The sequence below is a fragment of the Haemaphysalis longicornis genome, unplaced genomic scaffold (assembly GCF_048455015.1).
Source record: "Haemaphysalis longicornis isolate Haplotype H1 unplaced genomic scaffold, Haemaphysalis longicornis Haplotype H1 scaffold_12, whole genome shotgun sequence".
NCBI classification, from domain to species: domain Eukaryota; kingdom Metazoa; phylum Arthropoda; class Arachnida; order Ixodida; family Ixodidae; genus Haemaphysalis; species Haemaphysalis longicornis.
The window spans coordinates 102,779,771-102,802,137 of NW_027526225.1; the positions used below are offsets into that span (position 1 = coordinate 102,779,771).

The following is a 22,367-nucleotide window of genomic DNA, read 5'->3' on the forward strand; positions in this document are numbered from 1 at the left end:
GCACGCAAGACCGGAATAAACGCTTGACACGTCGTAAATAGCCAATTCAGCTATTGTAAACTGGATTGACATAAGGCACATGCGTAAGAAGAAACAAGTATCTACTTCAGCCCAACTCTATTTTTTAAGGAAATATACTGCAGAAAAAGAAACCGAGGTTTGATTCCGAAAATTCGCTGAGACGACTGAGATTTTTTACGTGTGTAATAGGCGATAGTCGTTCAGGCTTATTCCCCTTTTTACCGCTATGATTGCGTTTGTATGAATGCTTGTCTTCTTCCTTAATGTAAACTTGGATGAGACATTAATCAGTAGCGTCTACTTCGCTTCGCTCGCGAGCACTACCTTAGAAGCAGTCAGCAGCCTGCTTGATCGTGCAGGTTCCACCCTCTGAAACTGGCACCAACTTTGTGCTGAAGCTATTTCCTGTTCCTCGCCAAGTAATGACACGTCTGTGCTTAAAACGACGTCAACACACGTTTGCAACCCCAAGAATCGTCCACTCGTCCCGAGCGATTCGTCGACACAAGAGCGACGCGTCACGACAACGCCGGTGACCGGCCGGTGCCGCGGCGGAGTGGCGTTACACGGCGGCGTCTTGTCCAGTCTGGTCGGGGATATCACGCGCTGTTCTCCTCCAGACTGAGGTCATCAAAGAGCCATCCATCACATCAACTTTTATTAAGGCGCTCCACCGGGGCTCACCCTGCGCACTCTGCTTTTCTTTCCCTTCTTCCCGCACCAAATTGGCCGCCGGGGGAACGATGGTGCCAGATGGAGCTACCTTGCCCCTCCGGCCCCACCGTATACAGACCTTAGTGACGCCACTTCAGTCTATCCCCGCTTTTCCTTTCTCTCTGGTATTGTCTACATACACGGCGGATAGTGGGGAGTCACGAGTGATTTTTTTTTTTGTTATTTGGAGTTTTGTACACAGCGTGGTGCCTCACGCCGTGGTACTTCATCTGATCCGAGTGAAAAAAAAAACGAAGTCAGCGTGGTGCCGGCTTTTGTGAGATGAACTGCTGTGAGACGTTTTTTTGTGAATGTCCCACACGCTGTGCTCGAGCCGCGCCATACGCGAGCCCAACCACAAGGCTACCGTCCCACTTTTTGAAGAGGCCTCGGTGGGACTTTACCATTGCTTCGAACCCATATGCTGGGTTTTGTTTCGGTCGTAATGCTGCTAAACGTTTGTGAAGCCGAGCGGTAATACCGCTCAGAAGATTTCTTTTTGACTCAGTTACAAGAGCCTGCAACTATACAGTCTATATCTCATAGATGAAGAAATCAAAAACATGCGATTGTTTTCTTTTTTTTTTTTTTGAAGCAGCGAGGGAACGCGTGTCCCTTACACCAGAGACAAATTTTACACCCAAGGGTACCAGAACCACGCTGGAGGATACAACGAATGCACACAGTTTGCGGGAATCGGGACGTCAAGCTACCGTCCGATCTTCCGACTAATCTCCTGAATTATTATAGGTGCACGAGGCAAGAAAGTTTATCGTCCTGTAGTTTCAGTCTTTTCTTTTTCAAGTTAGAATAATCGGACTTGCGCGCTTAAGCAGCGCCTACTTTTAGCGTTATATTAAACTTGCCGCACCGGCCATTGTCGGTTTTCGCTGCTTTATTAAAGAATCCTTTACAGGTAGCTGTGCCCGTATTTGGTATGTACCATGCTTGTAGCGGGTATCATGCTTGTTACGGATTCAAGCTTCCATCTTGTACAACACTTCACGTGCTTCGACACAAGATCAAAACACAATCGTTTAAATCACCCTCCCTCCTTCTAGCCGGTTCTTTATTTACAGTTTGTTGCTTTCATTCACAAAACGTCGTATCGAATACCGTTAGGGCCTACGCAGTTATTTTGCGACCTTCAAGACAGAGCCCGGCGCCTACTCCGAAGTTGAAGCCCGTGAGCAAGTCAGCGTCCCTGAATCTGCGTGCCCCCAAGCTATGCACCCAGACTACCACTGCCCAAAATCTTCAAGTGGTTGAACCAAGCGCAACAAACGGAACATTCAGAAAAGAGATAAAACAAAGGAAGGGATGCTAGCGCACTCCTAAAATATAAATACACAAGACAAGAACTTCGCATTTCCCTTTGTTTATGTTTTTTTATCCCTGATTCAGTATTGTTTTGACGTTCCACAATTCAGCGACGCCGTGCTTGTTTAGTCGCCACAAGCACCTGCCCCCGAGTGCGCCAAACACGAGCGTTCGGTGCGGGCATGTAAACAAGCCTTCGCCGAAAGGGCCGCCGTCCGGGTTTTCGCTCAATTCTTCGAACCACCGCTCCCTTCCCGCAGTCGAAGGGGAGGAAACAGCCTCTAATGATGGCCTTGTTACGCGACGAGGGCTGCGCCGATACGTGAAGGGCACGCTTCGCCGCCTTTCCGCCTCCACCCTAACCCGCGTCTAGAGGCGGGCTTCACCGCAGTACCCGGTGTGCAAAGGTTGAGACGACGCGCGCTTTTCTTGAGCAGCGTAGTACTCCTCAAGGGCGAGCACTCGACGTTGGCGGGTGGAACACTATACGCCACATATCCCGGGCAACGGATATATGCTAAGCCTAACAACACGCCCTCTGTGCGACGGAATTCAGACAAAAACTTATGTACCGCAATTACATTGATGTATGCATAAAGAAAGGGCTCGCGTGAAGACCGAGTTGTTGTGACCTGGATTGAACCATAACGTAGACAGGACGTATACCTGTAGGCTGGAATAAAATTCTTACAACATAACGATAATGTAGAAAGAAAGTTAATGTGCCATTCTGTATCCAGATAAAAAGTTTACACACGCGCAGCTTTTATCACTTCCAGGAAGTGGCAACGTTGTGTAATGCAGCAAGTTCTAGTTTCAAGCGGTATGTTGGTGCATGATTAGGAAAAAAAATTGCTCAATTTTAAGCCACGACTCCACATATAAGAAACTAGACCTCACAATACAACGCCCTCGTTCCGCTTAGTATGGAGTACGCATACAGACGAAGTGTAACGCGCCTATTACTTACTAAGGTGAAACAAACCTCAACCACTCCCCAGATTACCTAAGTCAGAGCACAAGCATAATAAAAGAGCCTCGCGTCTTTGTTTTGCAACGAATTTGCGCTGGTTTTGAAAGCTGGCTACTCGTAATAAGGAACACCTCGCGTAATCAGTTTTGTGCGGATGCTGGTCTTGAGACGATTCTTCCTTGGCTGCGGCTTCCTGGCGTCACAGCGACCACGGCTCAAACATGCCTCTATTCGTTAATAACACCTCAAGCCGCTTTGTGTTGCATATTCGAACGCGCTTTTCATCACATCAGACCGAAACCGAAACACGCCGTCTCGTCACATAAATTTTTAACGCGAAAGTGTTTTGTTTACGGATACACAAAGATTTCACTGACGTCATGTCCGTCACGGAAACACGCCAGTGCAACGGAGCAAGTGACCTGTAAAGGGTGTACCCCTCTACACGGGGTCTTCTTGCGGGGAAGCGACCTTTAAAACTAAAGAGTACATTATAGTTAGGGATTTTCGTTTTCGGGTTTTAAATTTTAACACGAAAGTGTTTAATGCCGGGATGCACGAAGATTTCACTGACGTCATATCCGTCACGGAAATGATGCCAGTACACTTTTGCCGAAGCGACCCGCCAGCAGGACGTCGCTCGCCAAGCACACCCGCAAGACAACCACCGACCTACAAATCATGCTCAGCTGCATATTTCGCTGGACATTTCACTTCTTCTTCTTCTTCTTCTTCTTCTTACTTTTGCTGATTGTTTTTGCCAAAACTGCGAATCCCGTAATTTCATGCATGGTCGGAAATATCCCCTTTACCGTGTAACGTCCTGGCTTCTCATCGCTAAATTTGGCGTAACTCGCTGTTCATACTCGCAAAACTGAAATTCACTACTAGCGACGGCGAGGTTCGAGACAAAAGCGAGCGAAGCAAGAGGTGGGTGCGGCAGCTTTGCACCTGGAGCGCGCGGTTACAGCGGCTGTCGCGAGCTCTCACGAGAGGCTCCGCGCAATGCGCTCCTGTCACGACAGAACCTTGTCAATCAATAGCGGAGCACGTCGCCCGGCTTTGCGTTCTGCTTGCATATCCCCCCCTCCCCCTTTGGATCGCTTTTCGTTTTCTTCCACCTAAATTTCTCCTACTTGATTTAAATTGTACTGCTTTGCAATGATATCAAGGGAAGTGCGGTAACGCGGAAATTCATTACAAAAACCATTTATGATACTTGAGCGGAAAAACAAAGTACTTCGAAGCTGTCAGTGAGGGCAAAAACGAAGTGCTCAAGAAATTGGTTGTCAGGAACCGAAAACACGACCAACGCCATCAAGACGTTGCTGTGCCGCCTTTTATGACGCACAGCTATTTAAATGTAACAATGTAGCAACGCTTTGCGCATTATAAGCCGACATTTGCGGTATGGACTTTGCAACATTTGTGCGACATTGACGCACAGATGGCCACACACTTGTCTATAACGCCGCTTTCGTACTCAGAGCCTTATCCTGCCTCACCCAAAACGAGTTTGAAAAGAAAAAACAAGAAACTACAGCGGCGTTTTGAAGTCTACGCCCATCACTTTTGTCCTCAACGTATTTGTAAAAGAATTTGTGTCGGATGTTCTCAGAGGTAACTAGATAGATGAAGTTGAACTTTCTTTCATAGACAAATGTGCTGCGAACTGGACACGCCACTGCCGGGAACAATAACACTTGTTCGTTGTCGTTCGGTGTAACTGTTCACCTAATCATACAGTACAAACCAGATGGAACACTTAGTATAGTTACTGGCGTGACATACGAAGTTGTTCCTGTTGGTCCTCACCTTCACATGTGCACCTGCCGGATGACATCGTCCACGTCGTACGCCTAAAACCATACTACTCTCGAGACCCTGTTACAACCACTCCTCGTGACCGTATCTGGCACCGAAACACAGTGACAGGAAGTGGGGGAGGGGGGGGGGTGGTCAAGTAACATACCATCATGTAACATACCCTTCCGGAAGAAGCATCGCGGACGACGAGTACAAGAAACCATAGAGCGCGTCGGTGATCGCTCGTGAACGACGACGCAGAAAACACTCGGGGCTCGGTTTGGCCAGCCGTTTGCTACGACACTACCTCTTATCAGTTTCCCATTTTGTGAATACATCTATATCGTCACATGACGTGTCCGCGTGGCCTTGTAACAGTATATTACCTGGAGCAGCAAGTGACGCTCCTTGCCAATGTCACCTTTCCAGGTTTCACCCATTCTTCCATTACACTAACCTTAGAAGCTACAGACACTGGCGATCAACTTGCCGTGTAGTATACGCAGCAATTTTTTTTTCTACATCGCTGCAACTAAATACCAAAATAACAAATTTCGGACACTCCTTAGCGGCTTTTCGTGAAGGCCAATGTTCCCTCCTTTGCGCGTCTACCAATTCTGTCAGTGTTACCAGGTGCCCATACAAAGGCTATTCACCAAAGGTAAGAATAATGAACGGCGTGCTCGTTTTGAGTCCTACGGAGATACTATTGTCAAAACGTCAACGGACAGCCAGAAATTCCTGGTCACACCTCCAATGCGACGAACGGAAACAACGTGTACTTCCGAGTCTGCAAACCATTCAAAAACAAACGAAAACATAAATATCGTGCTGCCAAAGCCTATACTTAGAACAACCGGCCAAACGCCGCTGAAGCTGCCTACAGGTGTCACAATGCTCTGAATGAAGACAGCCTGAACATAGGCGAAGTAACTCGTCGACGAGGCGTAAGTAACGCATCCTTTGTTTTGTTGAAGCCTACACACCCTAAGCACGTTCGTGCTATTCATAAAACTCACTCCATTTTTTTTCTCTCTCTCTGCTTTTGAAGCAAAGCGAAATGACCTGTTTTCCCGTCGAAGCAGACAAACGAGCAATCGGTTCCGTCTAAACAGCCGGCGAACATGGCTTGGCATACACGGTCGCCATGGCAACGACGCCAGCGTTAAAACCGACAACGCCGTCGCGACGTCGCCAACCACGCGTGTTTGAGGCGAGGTGCAAATCGCGCGAAAGCGAATATGGAATTGTAAAGGCGTGATACGAACGAGGACTGCAGACAGAGCGCGGGACGTGAACGCGAGCAAACCTTTTGTGCTTCAACACAAAAGACAACGCTTGCTTAGCCGAGAAAAAGAGGGAGAGAGCCCGAGCTTGTCGGCTTACGAACAAAGGGCTAATCTGGGGTAACGCCACAGCCATTGCTTTCGCTTCTTCGCCGTGATATCAAAGTAAGACGATTAAAGAAAAAAAAAAGTTGAGGCAGGGGAGGAAAATAATCTGCAGCTAATTTCGCTGTCTGTTTTGCCGCGCTTTGTGAATTACGACGTTCTCGCAACAGAAAAGCGTTTCGCGCTCGCAGTTAGCCACGATGCCCTCCCCACTTCCCTCTCAATCCCCGAAAGCAAGAAATAAAAATGTGAAACGGAAAGAATGATAAGAAGGAGAATGGGATATTAAAGAAAAATGCGCGATTTAGATATGCCCCGCGGGCAGCGCTAGAGACGGGCCGGCGTTTGTGTCCGCCGATGGCCGTTCGCACGCCCCTTCCCCATCATCTTCCCATCTCACACCCTCCCCCGACCCCCCCGCTGCTCCCACCACCATTGTGAAGGGAACAGAACGCGAGAGGCAGCTGAATTCGGCCCAAGCGGAGAGCGCACTAAACGCCGCGCACACGGGGCGGCCGTACACCACCGCATCAACACAATTCTTCCTCCTCTCTCATCTCAATTACATCGCCGTCTCTCACTCGCCGCGAACGTAACCCGGGGCAACGAAACGCACAACACGCGGCGGTTCCGACACTACCTACCGCACACACACGCACACCTGGCCGGCGGCTAGCCCAAGGGCACCGCGGCGGAAACGGGAACGCGACGGCGAGAGGGGAGAGACGGGAGGGAATCAGGGAAGAGACGGGGAACGTTCAACAGGAGGAGGCGAGAAGCGAAGTGGAGCGACGAGAGAATGGGTAGAGAGGTAAACGGTTTTCGCGGAATCAAGGGAGAGCAAAAAAGAAACGAGTCTGCGCATTTGCATCGCGCGCCGTCTTGAATCGGACGCCGGCGTCACGACTGCGGCGGTGCTCCTCTCGGGTGACGACGGCCTGTTTGGCGAGCGGATGCGGCAGGCAGCCGCTGTAATCGGCTCTGCCTTCCCCTTGCCCTCTTTTTCATTCTTCCTAGGGCCATTGATTCATCGAGGCGGACCCGGGGCGGAGCTTGGGGGCCGGGCCCAGCGCGCGCGCACTTGCGGACCCGGGTCCGAGGGACGCCCGACGCGAGCGACAGTATGGGCGCTGAAGGCGCCCCGTCAGGGTGCCGGGACTACGCCGCTGCCGTTCGAGACGCTGAGATTTGCGACTCGACGGAGCAACATCAAACTTTTTTTTTTTATTCACCAGAAAGTTATTCAGAATACAAAACACAAACTTTTGGGCCAATAGCTGCCAAACTTCTTGCCACCAACGCGTGCAAGAAGTTTGCAAGAACGCGTGCTTCGCCAAGAAATAACGCGTGCAGGCCGACAACTCGTCGTTACTAAATAAAAACCGCTAATGGCGACTTATCACCGCTTTGGAAAGACTCCGCCACGCTTCTGGTAAACGCTTTCATTCTTTCTTTTGCGTCTGCAAGCACTACGAAAACTAATGTTATCGCCACCACGGAGCGGCACTGTGTGATTTGCTCGTCAAAGCAAATACGGCTTCCGTTTCTGCTTTGCTGCTGTGGCTTTCTTTTTCAAGTGGTCATCGAATGCCTTCATTGCTTCAACTGAAGGAAAGCCAGATAATAATTCCAGCGGTCGAAGAACGCCGATACTGGGTACTAAAAAAGAGAGAAAAAACTTTTGAGCAACTTCTTAAGTTACCTGATGGGCATGAGCAGTTCATTTCGGCTGACGTACTTTCTGATTACGTTCTACAAGCATTTAGGATTTCAAAAAAGTTAAAAAAAAGTGTTGCTGGAGCCTTTAAACGTTGTTAGGAAAGTGTATTTAGCGGAGATTTACACGCGCGCTGGAGGAATTTGAAGAGAACGCCTGCCACGTTTTTTGAAGCGAGGTGGTCTTGCTTGAATATTTTCGTGGCGAGTTTGGCATTTCGTGCAGCGACAATTCGCCGCTTAGCCGTTGGGTTTGTATTATAATCACGAAGATAAAGGTTTAGCAGCAGCGTCCTCGACGCTATTACTATGTCTACGCTCCCGTTGGCGCAACCTGAACAGCACACAAAAACGAGCATTTTTATGTGAATCGAAGGGTTATAGTTGTAGCCTGAACTTTCAAAACTTAGCGCGGTTGAGACTACATAAGAAAATATACCTTTATCTTTTTTTATACGTGAAAGTATAGTTACGAAATATTCTTTTTATAACGAATTACGTGATTCTCGCATTGATTTCCCGTAGAGAACAACGGCCAAAGAATCTAAACATTTTCAATACGCGAACCCTGCTTCTTTGGATCGTTTTATACGCCCACGTTATTTTCTTCTGGAATTCTTAGCCGTGACCAAATTTTGGTGAACTCGTGACTGAACCACACTGCATTCTTTATAACCTTTTTCTCGGGAGACGACACGCAACTGTTAATCTACTGATTAGTCACAATCGTGACGATACAAGCAAAGCAGTGCAGAGCTTTGTCGGCGCAACAGCTACGGAGGTTACGATAGACATAAGAAGCTTAGAACTCTTCCGGGCTAGTTCATCTACCACTTCTCTTTTGATGCGCTAATATATTGCAACAGCGCGGAGAAAAGTGTTGCTAATACGCGGAAACAGGCGATGCATTGTTATTGCAGAGTCCTGCTACAAAACGCCGTACCTGTTATCAGCCCGTCGACTAGCTAGCATCGGAATGTAATTGTTCTGGCCACGAAGGCCAAATTAAAAAAAAACATATTGGCTCAAGTGTTCGTTCAAGTCAATTATGAACAACACAGATATATGCAATGGCTTGCAGAGCAATAGTAATTGGAACAAATGAAGCAAAATAGGCTGGAGCGCCGACTCAATCATTCTGGCTGTACATTTGCCTAATACACCAAGGTCCACGCTCACGTCACTAGGAAAAATTTCGCAGCTTCCTTACAGCCCAGCAAATTGTTTTGTTGTGGGGTTACCTCTGTCCGCATTTATTTTCTCTTGTCATGACTCTGATCAGTTTGGGTATTACTGCTTGTCCCCTAGGTCATATTGAAGCGATGGCAAAAGAAAGACACCGACAAGGTACTGTCTTTGCCGAAATTTTCTAGGCCACTGCAAAGTTTGCTTTGAACAATGAGTTCAAAGCAAAAGCTTGATGTTTAAACATTATCAAATTATTTTATGGCAGTAAGATGATAGGTGTTATCTCCACCTTTCTGGCATGAAACTGTGAGCCTAGCTGAAGCGGTAAGCTTGTACATTGAAACTTTTGTGGCTTATGCCCTTTTGGCCTATGCCCTTTTGGCATGGGCTAAAAAATTTTGACAAAGACTGTACGTGTGGTTGAAGATTTTGACAAAGACTGTACGTGAGGTTGAGGATCATTAGCCGTCACTCTCCGAGCCGTGATCGTCTCTTCAAAGGACTTCGCTTTGCGGCCGCAGTCGGCACTCCCGCCTATCTGACTCCCACAAGGAGGCCCAAAGGCGCCTCTAGGAAGAGGCCAGGCCCGTATGCCATGCGCGTGCGGTGCGCTCTTAGTTCGTGAGCACACTACGTGGGGACGGGTGCTTCGATGCCTGCGGGCAACGATCGTGAGAAGCGGGTGGCTGGAGGGTGCTATGTGCATGGGGCAGGCGCATGCGGTGTTCACGTGACTCGCTACGAGGTGCTACCGGGCCGTGTACAGAAAGAGAGAGAGAGATGTTGTCCTTCTCACCAAAGGGTAAGGAGTTAAACGGCAAATGAACCTCGCTCATGTACGTACCTAGAAAGCAGAGAGGGAGGAGAAGAACAAAGGCGGGTACGGTTAGCACAGTGAAGAACGGAACAGAGAGGCGAGCCGCTTTCCCTACGTTTCCCTAGGCTGCTGTACGTTTTAGGCGTTACCTGCACACCGCTGACGTTACCTATCTGTATACCGTATTTGCACGATTCTGACACGCAGCCTTTTTTTAATGAAAATACGCGTTCAAAAATACCAGCGCATCACAATCGGGCGCAAAACGCAAAAAGCTCAAAACCGAAACCTTACACACTATAAACCGAAATGAAGCGGCCGTATGAATGATGGGAGCTTCGTTTAAATGCGAGGTAATCATCCTGCCGGTAAATGAAGGGAACCGAACAGTGTACCGTGCATAAGGCATAAGGGTTACATGGCCACAGCATATGCGGATTTATGTTCAAATAAATGTTTCGTAGGATTTTGAGGCGCCTGTTAGCGACATTATTTCGTGTGCGCGATAGAATCGGCGCCACGTTGTTTTAGTGACAAAGCCCCTTAGAGGCTGGTGCTGTCGGCGTCTCATGTCATCGTCGTAAGCGTCGTCTCATGTAGTCACAGTACTAAAACACCGGGAAACTCGTTTACGTCTCGCGCTAGAACGTAACGCGTACCAAGAAAGAACACCGGGACACTTGTTTACGCCTCGCGATGGACCGCTTCGTAACGCGTACTAAAAGAACACCGGGACACTCGCTTACGCCTCGCGCTAGAGAGCTTCGTGCTTCAAAGACAAGAGACTTTCACAGCAAAGCTGTATACCTCTACCCCCAACGGTTTCATTTCCATTTGCAAAAATGCCAAGGCGCCAAGAATACACCTATACGCTGCATGTTCCGCACCTCCCCCGGTTTCACATTAGTAGAGCTGGCCCGGGATTTTCTAGGTCTGTACTCACTAATACTCGTACTCACTTTTTGTGGTTTCCGGGTGTGGAGTTCTACTGCACGTTACAATCGGGTGCGCGTTATAATCGTGCAAATACGGTTCCTCCGCGGTCCGTACAAACATAACACACTCGGTCTCTTTATTTTTGAGCTTCTCATCTCTCTAACTGAATGAACACATTTTCCTGCGCCATACATGTCAGCTTCCAAACGATAACGAAGTGTTTGATCGCATTTTTTTTCCTTCTGCAATATTATGTTCCGAGACAAGTACAAGTCCGGCACTTCAGGTGCGATACAAAACGTTAACGAAACGTGTTTATAGCCCGAGCCCCACCTCAAAACCGACACTAAAGATACTGTTGCGGGAAGACGACGCCGAGAAACGCCATCGTTTACAAAAAAATGCTACAATTGAGCTAAAAGATGCCTCTGGGATGAAAAAAAAAAAAAAAAACACCGTGGGAAAAGACATTTCGCCCCACTGGTGCTCTAACCCAGGCCGTTCGCTCCAAAAGCCGAGATTCCCACCCTAACCTGCTTAGGTTGAAAAGCTGAGCTATTTTCAAAGTTCCTCCAAGGAATAGAAGGAGGGCTCCAAGTGAACCAATAAATGGCGCTGGGTGCATATAGGAAGCACCTGGCTTGTACCTACTAGGAACGGAATGTGGCTTTTCTTCCGGTTGGGTGAAGCGAACTCAGCCGGCCAAGCCAGACAACTCTGCTTTTTTCCCCAGCAAGAGGCCGAAACCTTGGGATAACTACCTTAAACCTACAGGACAGCCTTTCCAAAACCGATATCTTCCTTTTGCTTAAACCGCTGCTTCCGCTGCTCTGAATTCCGGGGGACTTTGACAGCCAGTGGACCAGCCGAAACTTGGTGGGGGTTGGGTGCTAGCGTGTTCATCACAAAGTGTAAAACAGGCGTTGCGCCCCGTCGCAAGGCGTATAAACACTGCGGAGAAGCCGACGCGCAGACTTCGCGATTTCTCTGTCATTGTTTCTCTGCCAACCTGGGGCGGCAACTGTTACGTTTCAGAAGGCAACGCAGGCGTCTCTCGTTAGGGCGGCTTTCGGCTGACACGCTACCGGGCTCTGCTAAAAGTACTCATACGAATTCTTGCGTAAAAACAGCGGTTGGATGTAGCTCAGGGTAGCTCGCCGGACATCATAAATAGCCCAGAAAGTTTTAGATAACTTCAAAAAACTGTTCTCAGGTTAATATCAGGATAAAAAGCACGCGAGATACTTACAACCTTTCCATGTAGTTAGAAGCTGTGTAACACTGTAAACCATCCCGTATATTGTCAGCTTTCACAAAATGTTGTATCGAATTTTGCGCGCTGTGCGAGTGCACACGTTCCGCATACATTTTTTTTACTTTCGAAACAAAAGCAAAATCTTCATATTACGGTCATCTGATTCTAGGTATCAGGCTGGAGGTTAGGAGGCGTAAAAAAAAAAACCGCCAACAACGCCGAAGTGAAACATGCACGATATTGTTACTTGTTTAAATGACGAGAACCTCGTGATTGCAATGTGCATTAAATGCTGAGAAATGTTTTGTTTGAACTGAAAATACCCACTTTCATAGCTATTTCTGCTTTTGTGTGATGACCAACGATGCTTCGTTTGTTTATAAGAAACTGAAGCTGGTATTTCTCTCTCGTTCCGTTGTTTTTATTTAAGTAAAAGAGCACGACTGAAGTTGTGCGTGAGGAGATCCGTTCTGTGCTGCTATATAGTGAAAAAAGTAAAAATTACGAGTGAATTTCCAGATCTTGCGAATGACAAAACACGACTGATGGCGCGATCGTCTGCTCTCCAACGATACAGTAATGGTCTCACAATTTTGGGGCAGCTGACTACTGCACACTCATATAGTTAACAATACGCATGAACTAGACGCATGAACAGCAACGTTCCGCCTCATGAACTTTTTGAATTCTCTTGTACACTAAGGAGAACACATGAACTCAATTGAGACTGGAGCATTGGTGACAACTCGCGCTAAAACAAAAGCCTGCTAAGTGTTTTCCTGACCTCAGGACTTTGGACGTTGGCTATACATTTTTCCTGCGGATTTATAATATACAGTAATACCTCATTAACTCGAACTCGGATATCTCGAAAAATCGGCTAATTCAAAATTTTCCGCTGCACCGAACCATATCCTATACGTCCCATGTATTTGTTGCCCTTTATTTCGAAGTATTTTTGGGCCAAACTGCGGATATCTCGGAATCTTGACTGAGAGTGGAACGAAAATTTCACCGCCGCGGACCGTTTAACTTTTTCAGTCCCTCGATATTTCAGTCCCGTTTTATGTTTCAGTCCGTCGATTTTTTCTTTTTCATTTTGCCGTGACTGCCACAAATCCGGTGTTTTCCCTGAACGTGACGTCTGAGCCTAGAGGCATGTCAACTTCGTCAAGCAACCCTATGGCACGTCAGGTGACGGTAGAGACATGCGCAGAAGTACAGTGTTCTAGAAGATAGAGGTGTGATAGAGGGGCGGGGAAGATCAGCTCATGCAATGCGCCAAGCAGCTAGAGGACTCCTTACTAGGCCCGAGCGCGACCGCAAAGCAGATTAGCATTACGGAGTTCTTTTCTGCTAAGTAAAATTGCAGTGCCACAAAACGTATCCGGTGAACGTCACTTGTATGTTTTTTTTTTCTCTTGGAAGCAAGATTGGAAGCAGCTGTTCAAGAGCTGGTAAGTAGTAGCGCCTTTTTGCAATGAATTCGATATTTCATGGCAATCCGCGCAACTTTGCTTATCTCGAAATTCCGCTTATCTCGAAATATTTCCTGGTTTCTGGTTTTTTACTACTTCGAGTTGACGAGGTATTATTGTATTTGTATTCTCGACCCTGTAATATACCAATATAAGTGAACCTGCTTCACTCGTCAACATTCATTTAAAACATTTGTGACTAGACAATAACAATAAGTAAAAGTGAATTTTAACCTGACAAATTTTAAGAATCATTTCGTGCTTCGCGCATTTTTGTGAAATGAAGCTGGCTGCTAGCGACCTGGTTATTTTATGTATACGTTCCGATATCACAGAACAACTGAATCCGTATGATAAAATTTACACAAAATTTCATCGTAACTACATTAGGTATACTCACGTAGCAAGAACATGTAAATGGAAAGTATTAACGCATAGTACCTTTCGGGGGAAAATTTCGCACGCTGAAAAAAAGACCTGCTGTGACAAGTCGGGCCTGAGCATCCAGCCATACGAAAAACTTTCTCCTTTTTTGCAAGGTGGCGAAAACATGCGTTTAAAGATGCCTGTTCTCTTGTTTATAATACATGCCGGGAGCCTCATCGGCTGGATATTATAACAAAACACTTAATAATAAAATCATTTCGCTTTTGAACTATTTCATGCTGAAGAATAATTGGAGCAGGCATCATTGCACAATTCGCCAACTTTTTTGCGCTGTAAAGTGACAAAAGCTTTTCCCCATAGTCACGATGGCGTTCGCCATTGCGCCTACACACGGCAGAGTGGCCCACATTGACTTAAAGCGACATGATTCGGGTTCAATGCGACTATCGTTGTGCGGTTCCTACGCGATGCATTCAGGGCCGTTATATTCACCTAACAACCCGTTTCTCCGAAAACAAATCTTAACCCACACCTGTCTGTTCCGCATCGGTTTCCTCCGCTTGTTGATCGAAGTCGACACAGTTGGACGTGTACTTTGCGTGCACGGCTGGCCATTAATATGATCAACGTGCACCCACTGCCGTTGTTGTCGCCATCGACCTGTCACATTCGCAAGACACTTCCGACATTTCATCCTTTCATTTGTTTAACGCACATGCAACTTTGACGCCCGTTTGAGAAATGATCTCTTCGCGCTGCTGTCAACGTCAGAACTCCTCTACGAGTACCAAAACAAAAACAAAACGTTCCTTCGTTCGCGCTATCAAACCCCGTTCTGAAAGCTCCCTCATTGCACAAATGGGCGGCTACCGAGTAGGCGAAAGCAACGAACACACGCGATCTCACAGGCAAAAGAAATTTACAAAGGGAAGAGGTGACGAATGTAGCACGCGGTGAAAATAGCGGGAACTCCTCGTTCGGAAATAAATGGACTACTGATGAACGCTGCTCCCCCAGGCAAGCATTCTGCCTGCTTCGAGTCCCTCCTCTTCCCATCCGGCAACCTCGCGCCTTTTTTGTCTCCTCTCCATCCTCCGCTGGTGGCAAGCTCTCGGCAAATCAGACGATGCAGAAAAAGTAAAGAAAGAAACGAGGCTTTGGTAGCGACCCGGCCTTTCTTTCATCGAGGCACAGTTCACGGCGTTGGTGCCGACGAGATGGTGCCCGTTTTGTATCTTCCCGTAATAACGGAACGGAAGTAAATACACCCAAGAAAGAAACAGGATCTCGGACAGCGACGAAAAAGCGACAAAAGAAATAAAAAGTTGGGTGAGCCTATTCTAATTCGCTTTTCATGGGGGCAGAATGACGCACCATATTTCTTAACCACCTACTCCTCCACCCCTCTGCTTCACCCCTTCTTTTTAGCAGAACTTAAAGTTCCTTAATGTGAGAGAAAAAAAAAGGAAATTTCGGCAGCGCAAGAAAACTCCGACACAAGAAAAAAGGCGCGAAAAACGAGCTGCATTTCCTCCGTCTATTTCTTTTTTTATTTGTCCCAATCGCTGCAGTCGTCGAGTTCATTGTTCACCCTCCGGGCTTGTGTAAGAGATGGATTGCCCTAATTGCCCCCACCGCTGTCGGGGCCAACGCAATCGTACAGAAGGAACGAATTCAGGTGGCAAAACGGGAGACACTACCCCCTCTTAGTACGCTGTCTTCGCTATCGCAGCGCATATACGTGGACGCCGAGAAAAGTACTTGCAGTTAAACACCCAGAATTTTGTCCAGTCTATCTATCTTCAATCTCTTCCTCTCATCTCTTTTGTTTCACCACGCGTAGCTGTCGGTACAAGCGCATGTTATACAGGCACGCGGGGGGCAGCTCGACAAAGACGGGTAGATTTATACAAAGCAATATATGTCAACCTGGCACTACTACGAAACGGCAGACGCCCAATTTCATTCAGAAGCGAGGTAAACGAATTGAAAGGTGTCTGTAAGATGAAATCCCGGAACCACGAAGGCGCATCTGGATCTAATGCGTTCTGTATTAGATATAGGTAGAAATTCTGTTATTATTCTTTCTTATTTCTTTTAGTTTTGAGAGCTGCCCGTTAGGTCCAAGTCCCAAGTCCGCCACACAGGAGCTGACGTTCCTGTGTTTAGCAAAAAAAAAAAATATATTAAAAGACAGCCTTGCTAGTCAATTTTATCGTCAGAATTGATAACAGGTGACACGCAGCAACGTTGGCATTATGCTGAAAATATAGCGAGCTAACAGAAAAAAAAAGTACGGTCATGGTTAATGAACCTTCCAAAAAACCTCTGCTAAGAATATGGTGTCAAATCCATCAACTGATTAAGCGGTAAATTGGTCAATCGATCGATTAAAGGGGCCCTGAAACACTTTCGATAAACGCTTTCACTCTTTCCTTCGCGTCTGTAAATATTGTGAAAACCACAGTTTTCGCCAGCACGGAGCCGCTCTGCGTGATTTGCTCTTCGCAGCAGATCTGTCTCCGGTTGCTGCTTTGCTTGTGGTAATTTTTTGAGAGAAGCTGTTTAGCAAAGCGTGTTTAGCAAAGCGTACCAAGAAAATGCTGAGCATATCCACTTAGGGAGATTGGCCAAGATTGGCCAGCAAAAAAAAAAAAAAAAGATCTCCAGCGTTCGCCGTAATTCTGGCGACACTTGCTCGGAACGAGAAAGACACGTCATAGCGTACGCCCCTCCAAGGTGACGTCCAGTGATTATCACTTCAAAAAAAAAAAAAAAAAGAAGGAAGCTCACGCATATAGAGCAACAATTATGGAGTAAAGGTCGTTGCGGCAGCGACTAAAAAGCAAATCGGCTGCAATCGTGGACTTAAACCGTCGAGATGGTAGTAAAGGTTGCGTACAGCTGCGCTACCAAGTCTGACGCGTTAGTGTGAGCTCCCTTCATTTTTTTTTTGTTTTGAAGTGGCTACCGAATGCGCCTATCGCTGCAACTGAAAAGGAAGCCAGTCAATCAATAGCCGCTACACCATTCTAATGACGTCATTCGAGCGTTCGAAGAACGATAATACTGCGAAAAGGAGAGAAAAACCTTTTGAGCAAGTTTCAAAGTTGTCTGATGGGCACAGAGCAGCAATTTTCGGCTGAAGTAGGTTGTGACCCCCTATACTAAGTAGTAAATCTGTTTATTGACTACGTTCTGAAAGCATTTAAGATTTCGAAAAAAGTTGAAAAAACTATAGCAGGGTCCTTTTAAACTTCTATGTGAGTTGCCGGACTCTTTTATGGACAGCAAGACTGCCCTAGCTCAACGTTTTCCGTTTCTACACCCAATCAAGGCTTGCCGAGCCCTTTATTCCAACCTCGTATTCCCCACTCTTTACTTCCGACCCCTTCCCGTATATCCCTAATTCTCGAGAATTTCTTTGTGCTTCATTTTGACATCCCTGCGGCCCTCACAGCCACCAGGCTGCTGTTTTCGCAAGCCCAGCGAGAGTTCCGTAGCCCCAGGCGCCCCGAACTCGAACCTCGGATCCCGCTAAGAGTGGCTCTTAAGCGCGGCGTCCGAGCCGAGGACCCAAACTCCGGGACTCCAAAGACAGGGCCAGAGAGGGAGAGAGAGGGAGGTCTCGAATCAAGGATCTCCCGTCGCAGATCGTAGCAGCGCGACTCCGTGTTGATCTTTTACTCGACCGTCGCGACCCTGTACCGACCTCTCTCCAGTCCCCGTCCCCGTCATTCCTCCAGCAAACACGTATAAATACTCCTTTCCTCCGGCTCACCGCTTCAGCGATTGCGCGCGGACAGATATAAATGTATATACGTACGCGCGCAGGCGGCACGGGGTGTCGTTTATATACCGCCGGGTGAGAGGCGACGAAGCGTTGTCTGTTAATCCGGTTAGCCGCGGCGCCGAGCGATCGGGCGCGGACGATTCTTCGCTGCGCCCCAAACCTTCTCCGTGACTGCGCCGGCTGCCAGCGCGGCTCGAAGTCCTTAACACCGGCCCGAAAGTCCTGATTCTCCACTGCCTTGGGGAGAGTTCGTTAGCAGCGCGTGCAGACGAGCGAGCATGCACTGAGAAGCGCGCTTCGCCTCATAACGCTGCAAAAAAAGTTGTGCGGCGAAGCATCGCCGGAGTCAAGGAGCAAAATGAGGTGGTGTACGGTATGACTCGTACCGTACGCGTCGTCTTTGTTCATCATATTGTTTTGATTTTGTTGCTATTATGTTACCGTTGCTTTGGTATGATACACATCTGTTCTTCGCATACCCTTTTGTGTGCGTTCGGCAACGACGGATATAAAAAATTATCTCCATTTACTGGCAAACTCAGGTGAAGAACTTTTGCGACAAACAAAAAATATCTAGCGTCGATGCTAGTACTCCCGTGAACACGGAAACCTGCAACCACAAAATGCATTTGTGCTGCTACTAACACAAGCAAGAATAAATCTCTGTGCTGTGAATTTTTTGCTTGTGATAAGGAACAGCCCATCGAAGGCATGAAAAAGTTAAACATTAACTTAAAAAATATGGATCATCATATGCATCTGCATCATATGCAAAGCGGTTCAGTACTGACAGACGAGAAAAAATAAGCACTATAAAGACTAACGTTGTAATGTAGTTTCCAAGATGCGAAGTTTTCATAAAATTTAGGATTCAACTTTGTCGTGTTAAAACTGGGCCAGCTGTTGTACACAGACTGAGCGGTAGCGACTTTATCATTGTAACAAAACTAATACTAATAACTACTCGTGCACAGAAAAAAAATGATCTGCTTTAGTCTATATTTAGGGGTCTGTTCGTTTGTCTACATCAGTCAAGTCCTTGACTCCCATAATTACAAAAGGCTTCATTTATTCATGAATTCCGGTGGATGCAATGATGAGGTATAAACTCACTTTTTTCCAGAAACTTCTACGAAATATCCTTGAATCTCACTGAGTTATTAAGACATCTTGAAAATGTCGTTTGCGTACATTATTTTCTAGACTATAATTATACACATTCGCGGCCGTTTTGGCGTCGTTGTTTCATTCACCAAAGCGACGAAAGCAGGAGCCAGAGTCTAACGAGACGATCCTACCCGGGTATATTTCACAATTTTTCAAATAACTGCTCTTTCCGGCTTGTATTTTCGTCGCAAACACGAATAAATATAACAGTAAACAACCAACAACCCGCACCAAAGGTAACACCATGCTCTTAAAGTTCGCAGCACTTTTGAGACGCAAAACTTCCGACTCTCGCGCATGGCGTACGAATCCACAAGGCTGGGTGGAACGCGCTGTGAAAGAGACGTACATACTGGCGCAAGAAGCGAAAAAAAAAGTCCTAGGGGATGCGGTACAAGAACCACGGGTTTTCTCCTTTCCTCGATGGTTTTCGCGCTGCCGGGTCTTGACACCCGGGTCTTGGCGTGTGTGAGAACTCGCGCACCTGATAGGTGACTCGTCGGCGCCGGAGACTCGCGTAAGGTGCGTGTCTCGGCGGAACATCTAAGCGAAGAAGCGAGACCCGGCAGCACTGCGACAGAAGGTTCGGCGGCGTGGCGCTGAGTGAGCTCTCTCTGGGATGGAAACAGTAAAACACGAAGGGTGTCTCCACTGGCTTCGGTGCCCCTTCTTTCCCTTACGAGACACGTATGGGAGCTGAATGCTCCAGCATCCGGATGCAGACGGGAGCATTGTGGTACGCTAGCGCTGGCCGCGCCACGTGGCGCTTCAGAGAGGAATATAACCTCCGTGGTAATGATGCGAAGTTACTGAACTCCGGGCGTAAAAATTATAATAAATATGTACTGAAGGAAACCCACGGGCCATTTGATGTCTATATGACACAGTAGAGGCAAAGGTCATTTCATTTGAGCCAGCTTTCCGACAAGTTAACACCGAAGCTCCCGTTACAAGGCCTTGCAGATTTGACGCGTGTGGTAGGGAAGCTGTATTGACAGGTTTTACATCTGTACTAAATAAACTGTGTCTGCAACCGGAATTAAAAAAAACATCATTCAGGCCAAGCGCCATGGGACGTGGTATGGTGATCATTTCAATTTTCGTAAGAAAGAAAGAATTTATTTCATCCTGAGTCTTTACAGGGACAGGAGCAGAGGCTATAGGCTTTGCAGCCTGACAGGGCCTCTGCACCTAACTACATTTGACAAACAGGGCACTTATTAACAGGGACTATAACCAGGGACTTATTAACAGGGACTATTTATTAACAGGGACTTATTAACAGAAACCCATTACAAAGACTTATTAACAGGGACCATTAACAGGGACTATTAACACGGACTTATTAACAGGGACTATGAAGACAACAAATAGATTTTATTCAAACGTTTTTCGCGTCATAACGACAATCATAACGATTCTACGCAAGCGTCGAACAACTAAGCTAGAGAATAAAGAAAGCAGCTGTATGAGGTGGCGACTCATAAGGCATTTTCTAGAACTCTTCCTATGATGTCGCCCGGTGGGAAGGTTTGTGGGTGTTTGGTGGCCGTAAATAGGAGCTACCATCTGTAAATGTGATTGCATGATTATAGTTGTGCCTTTGGTTTTGATTGATTGAACCCCTTCAATGCTACCTTAAAATGAACACACCGATTAACCGGTTTTGTTACCTTCCCAGCCATGGGAGCTACAGAAACCTGTCAATATGTGCCAACTCTTTTCCTCGTGTGAAAACAAAATCCTTCGGGGCTCAAATGAAGTTGAGTGAGTTATGAAACACTATATTTTTTTTAAATAAAGCAAATGTGTATGCTGTCTTCGAGGTGCATTCAATCGACTATAGAAATGTTACCGACGTGAACAAGTATGGACGCCTCTACAGTCGACACAAGGGAAGTAAGGGGAAAAAGGCAATATTGCTAGCCGGAGTTGTAATTTCCGTTTTCGAACAATCGAAACTTCCGACACACTGCAGAAAAAAGGGGTCCTTCTGCTGCTTTTTAATCGAAAGAACAACCAGGAGCAATTTATACATTTTCACGGGACGCCTATCTGCCTTCAGGACATAGCCTTCAAGGGATTTGCCTCAACATGTACGCTGGCTGTGGTGGCAGGTTGAGTGACGAGAAGAAAGAAGAACTCTTGCTCTCTGTCTGGCCGCACGCACTGGAGACTGCTACTGCGTTCCCCGCCGTGCGATATTTGCAAATATTTGTAATATAACATTTTCCCCGTAACAACATCGTAGTCATGGAGAGAGAGAGAGAGAGAGAGAGAGAGAGAGAGAGAGAGAGAGAGAGAGAGAGAGAGAGAGAGAGAGAGATAATGGTTTATTAAAAAGTTCAGCTCCAACCTAAAAGGGAACCGGCTACTTCAAACTTTGGAGGAGTTAAAGGGTGCAACGGTTGTCTTAATGGACCAAAAGGTTAGAAGAAACGAACGGAGCGAATTTCCGAACTTGAACAGTACGAAAAACTGAAGGACGCTGCCCTTAATACTTCGACAATGGAAAAGAACGCTCCTGGTTCAGGTAAATATATATATTTTTCGAACTGCCCGGAACCACCAAAATCTGTTCACAACATTGCCTTTTAGATGCGGAAGTCAGGATTAGCCTAAGCTAGACGCTTACATCTCAAAGTTGACAATAAAACCAAGCATGTCTTAAGGTGAATTGGCGATCAACCAACCACCTCGACTTGACAATGCTGATTCTTTCTCTGTGTTTGTGTTTAACGGTGCATGGGTAGCAAAGGCAAAAGAGCGCTATTTGGGTGATGGTGGGTCGAATTTTTTGCTGATTAGTCCGTAAAAAGCACTAACTACCCTGAGATAAAAATTCCATTGGAATACACGCCGAAAAACGAGTTCTTGATCGCGTTCTCGGCAACTCCGTGAGCGGTTCGAGGCAAAAAATCGGGAAAGCCACATTACAGCCACGTATTTTTTTCCCCACGTCACATCGTCGACTGATACTTTGGTTCTCTCACTCTAAAAATAAAATAACAACGCCAAAATGAAAAAAGGAAACCAAGAGATGTATAATAGTTCTTAGCAGACTGCCTGCGCCTGAAAGCGAATGTTTTTTTTTTTTTTGCTTTAAAAACACAGTAATAGTGTTCAGATAAAATAAAAAGAACCGAGAGAAGCATAATAGTTTTTACGGGAATGGCCCCCTCTCAAAGCGAAATCCAGCGCAAGTGATCATCATCCTGTTTGGTTCCGGGACCGGCGCTCGTCGTTAAAGCCGCGATGACGCCGAAAATCACTGTGTTCGACGCACACGGCGCTAAGGTGAGTCGGGCCAGCCGACTATTTGTAGCACGCCGCCGACCCACGGCAGTCCAAATCACAGACGCACGCGTACAGACACGACGATTGTGCCTTCCCCCAACAAGAACC

The 22,367-nt window shown here is 46.9% G+C and overlaps 1 protein-coding gene across 2 annotated transcripts in view; it reads right to left on the minus strand.

The window, feature by feature from the left end:
* The window catches only part of LOC144163133 (uncharacterized), a 176,433-nt gene that overhangs the window by 75,793 nt on the left and 78,273 nt on the right, over window positions 1-22,367 (minus strand). Inside the window, exon 3 of one of the 2 annotated variants that reach the window (XM_077693949.1) lies at window positions 9,926-9,973. The exons of the other annotated variant lie outside the window; for it this stretch is intronic. Coding sequence (XP_077550075.1) covers window positions 9,926-9,973 — 48 coding nt within the window. The remainder of the gene's footprint in view (window positions 1-9,925; window positions 9,974-22,367) is intronic. 2 annotated transcript variants of the gene reach the window in all.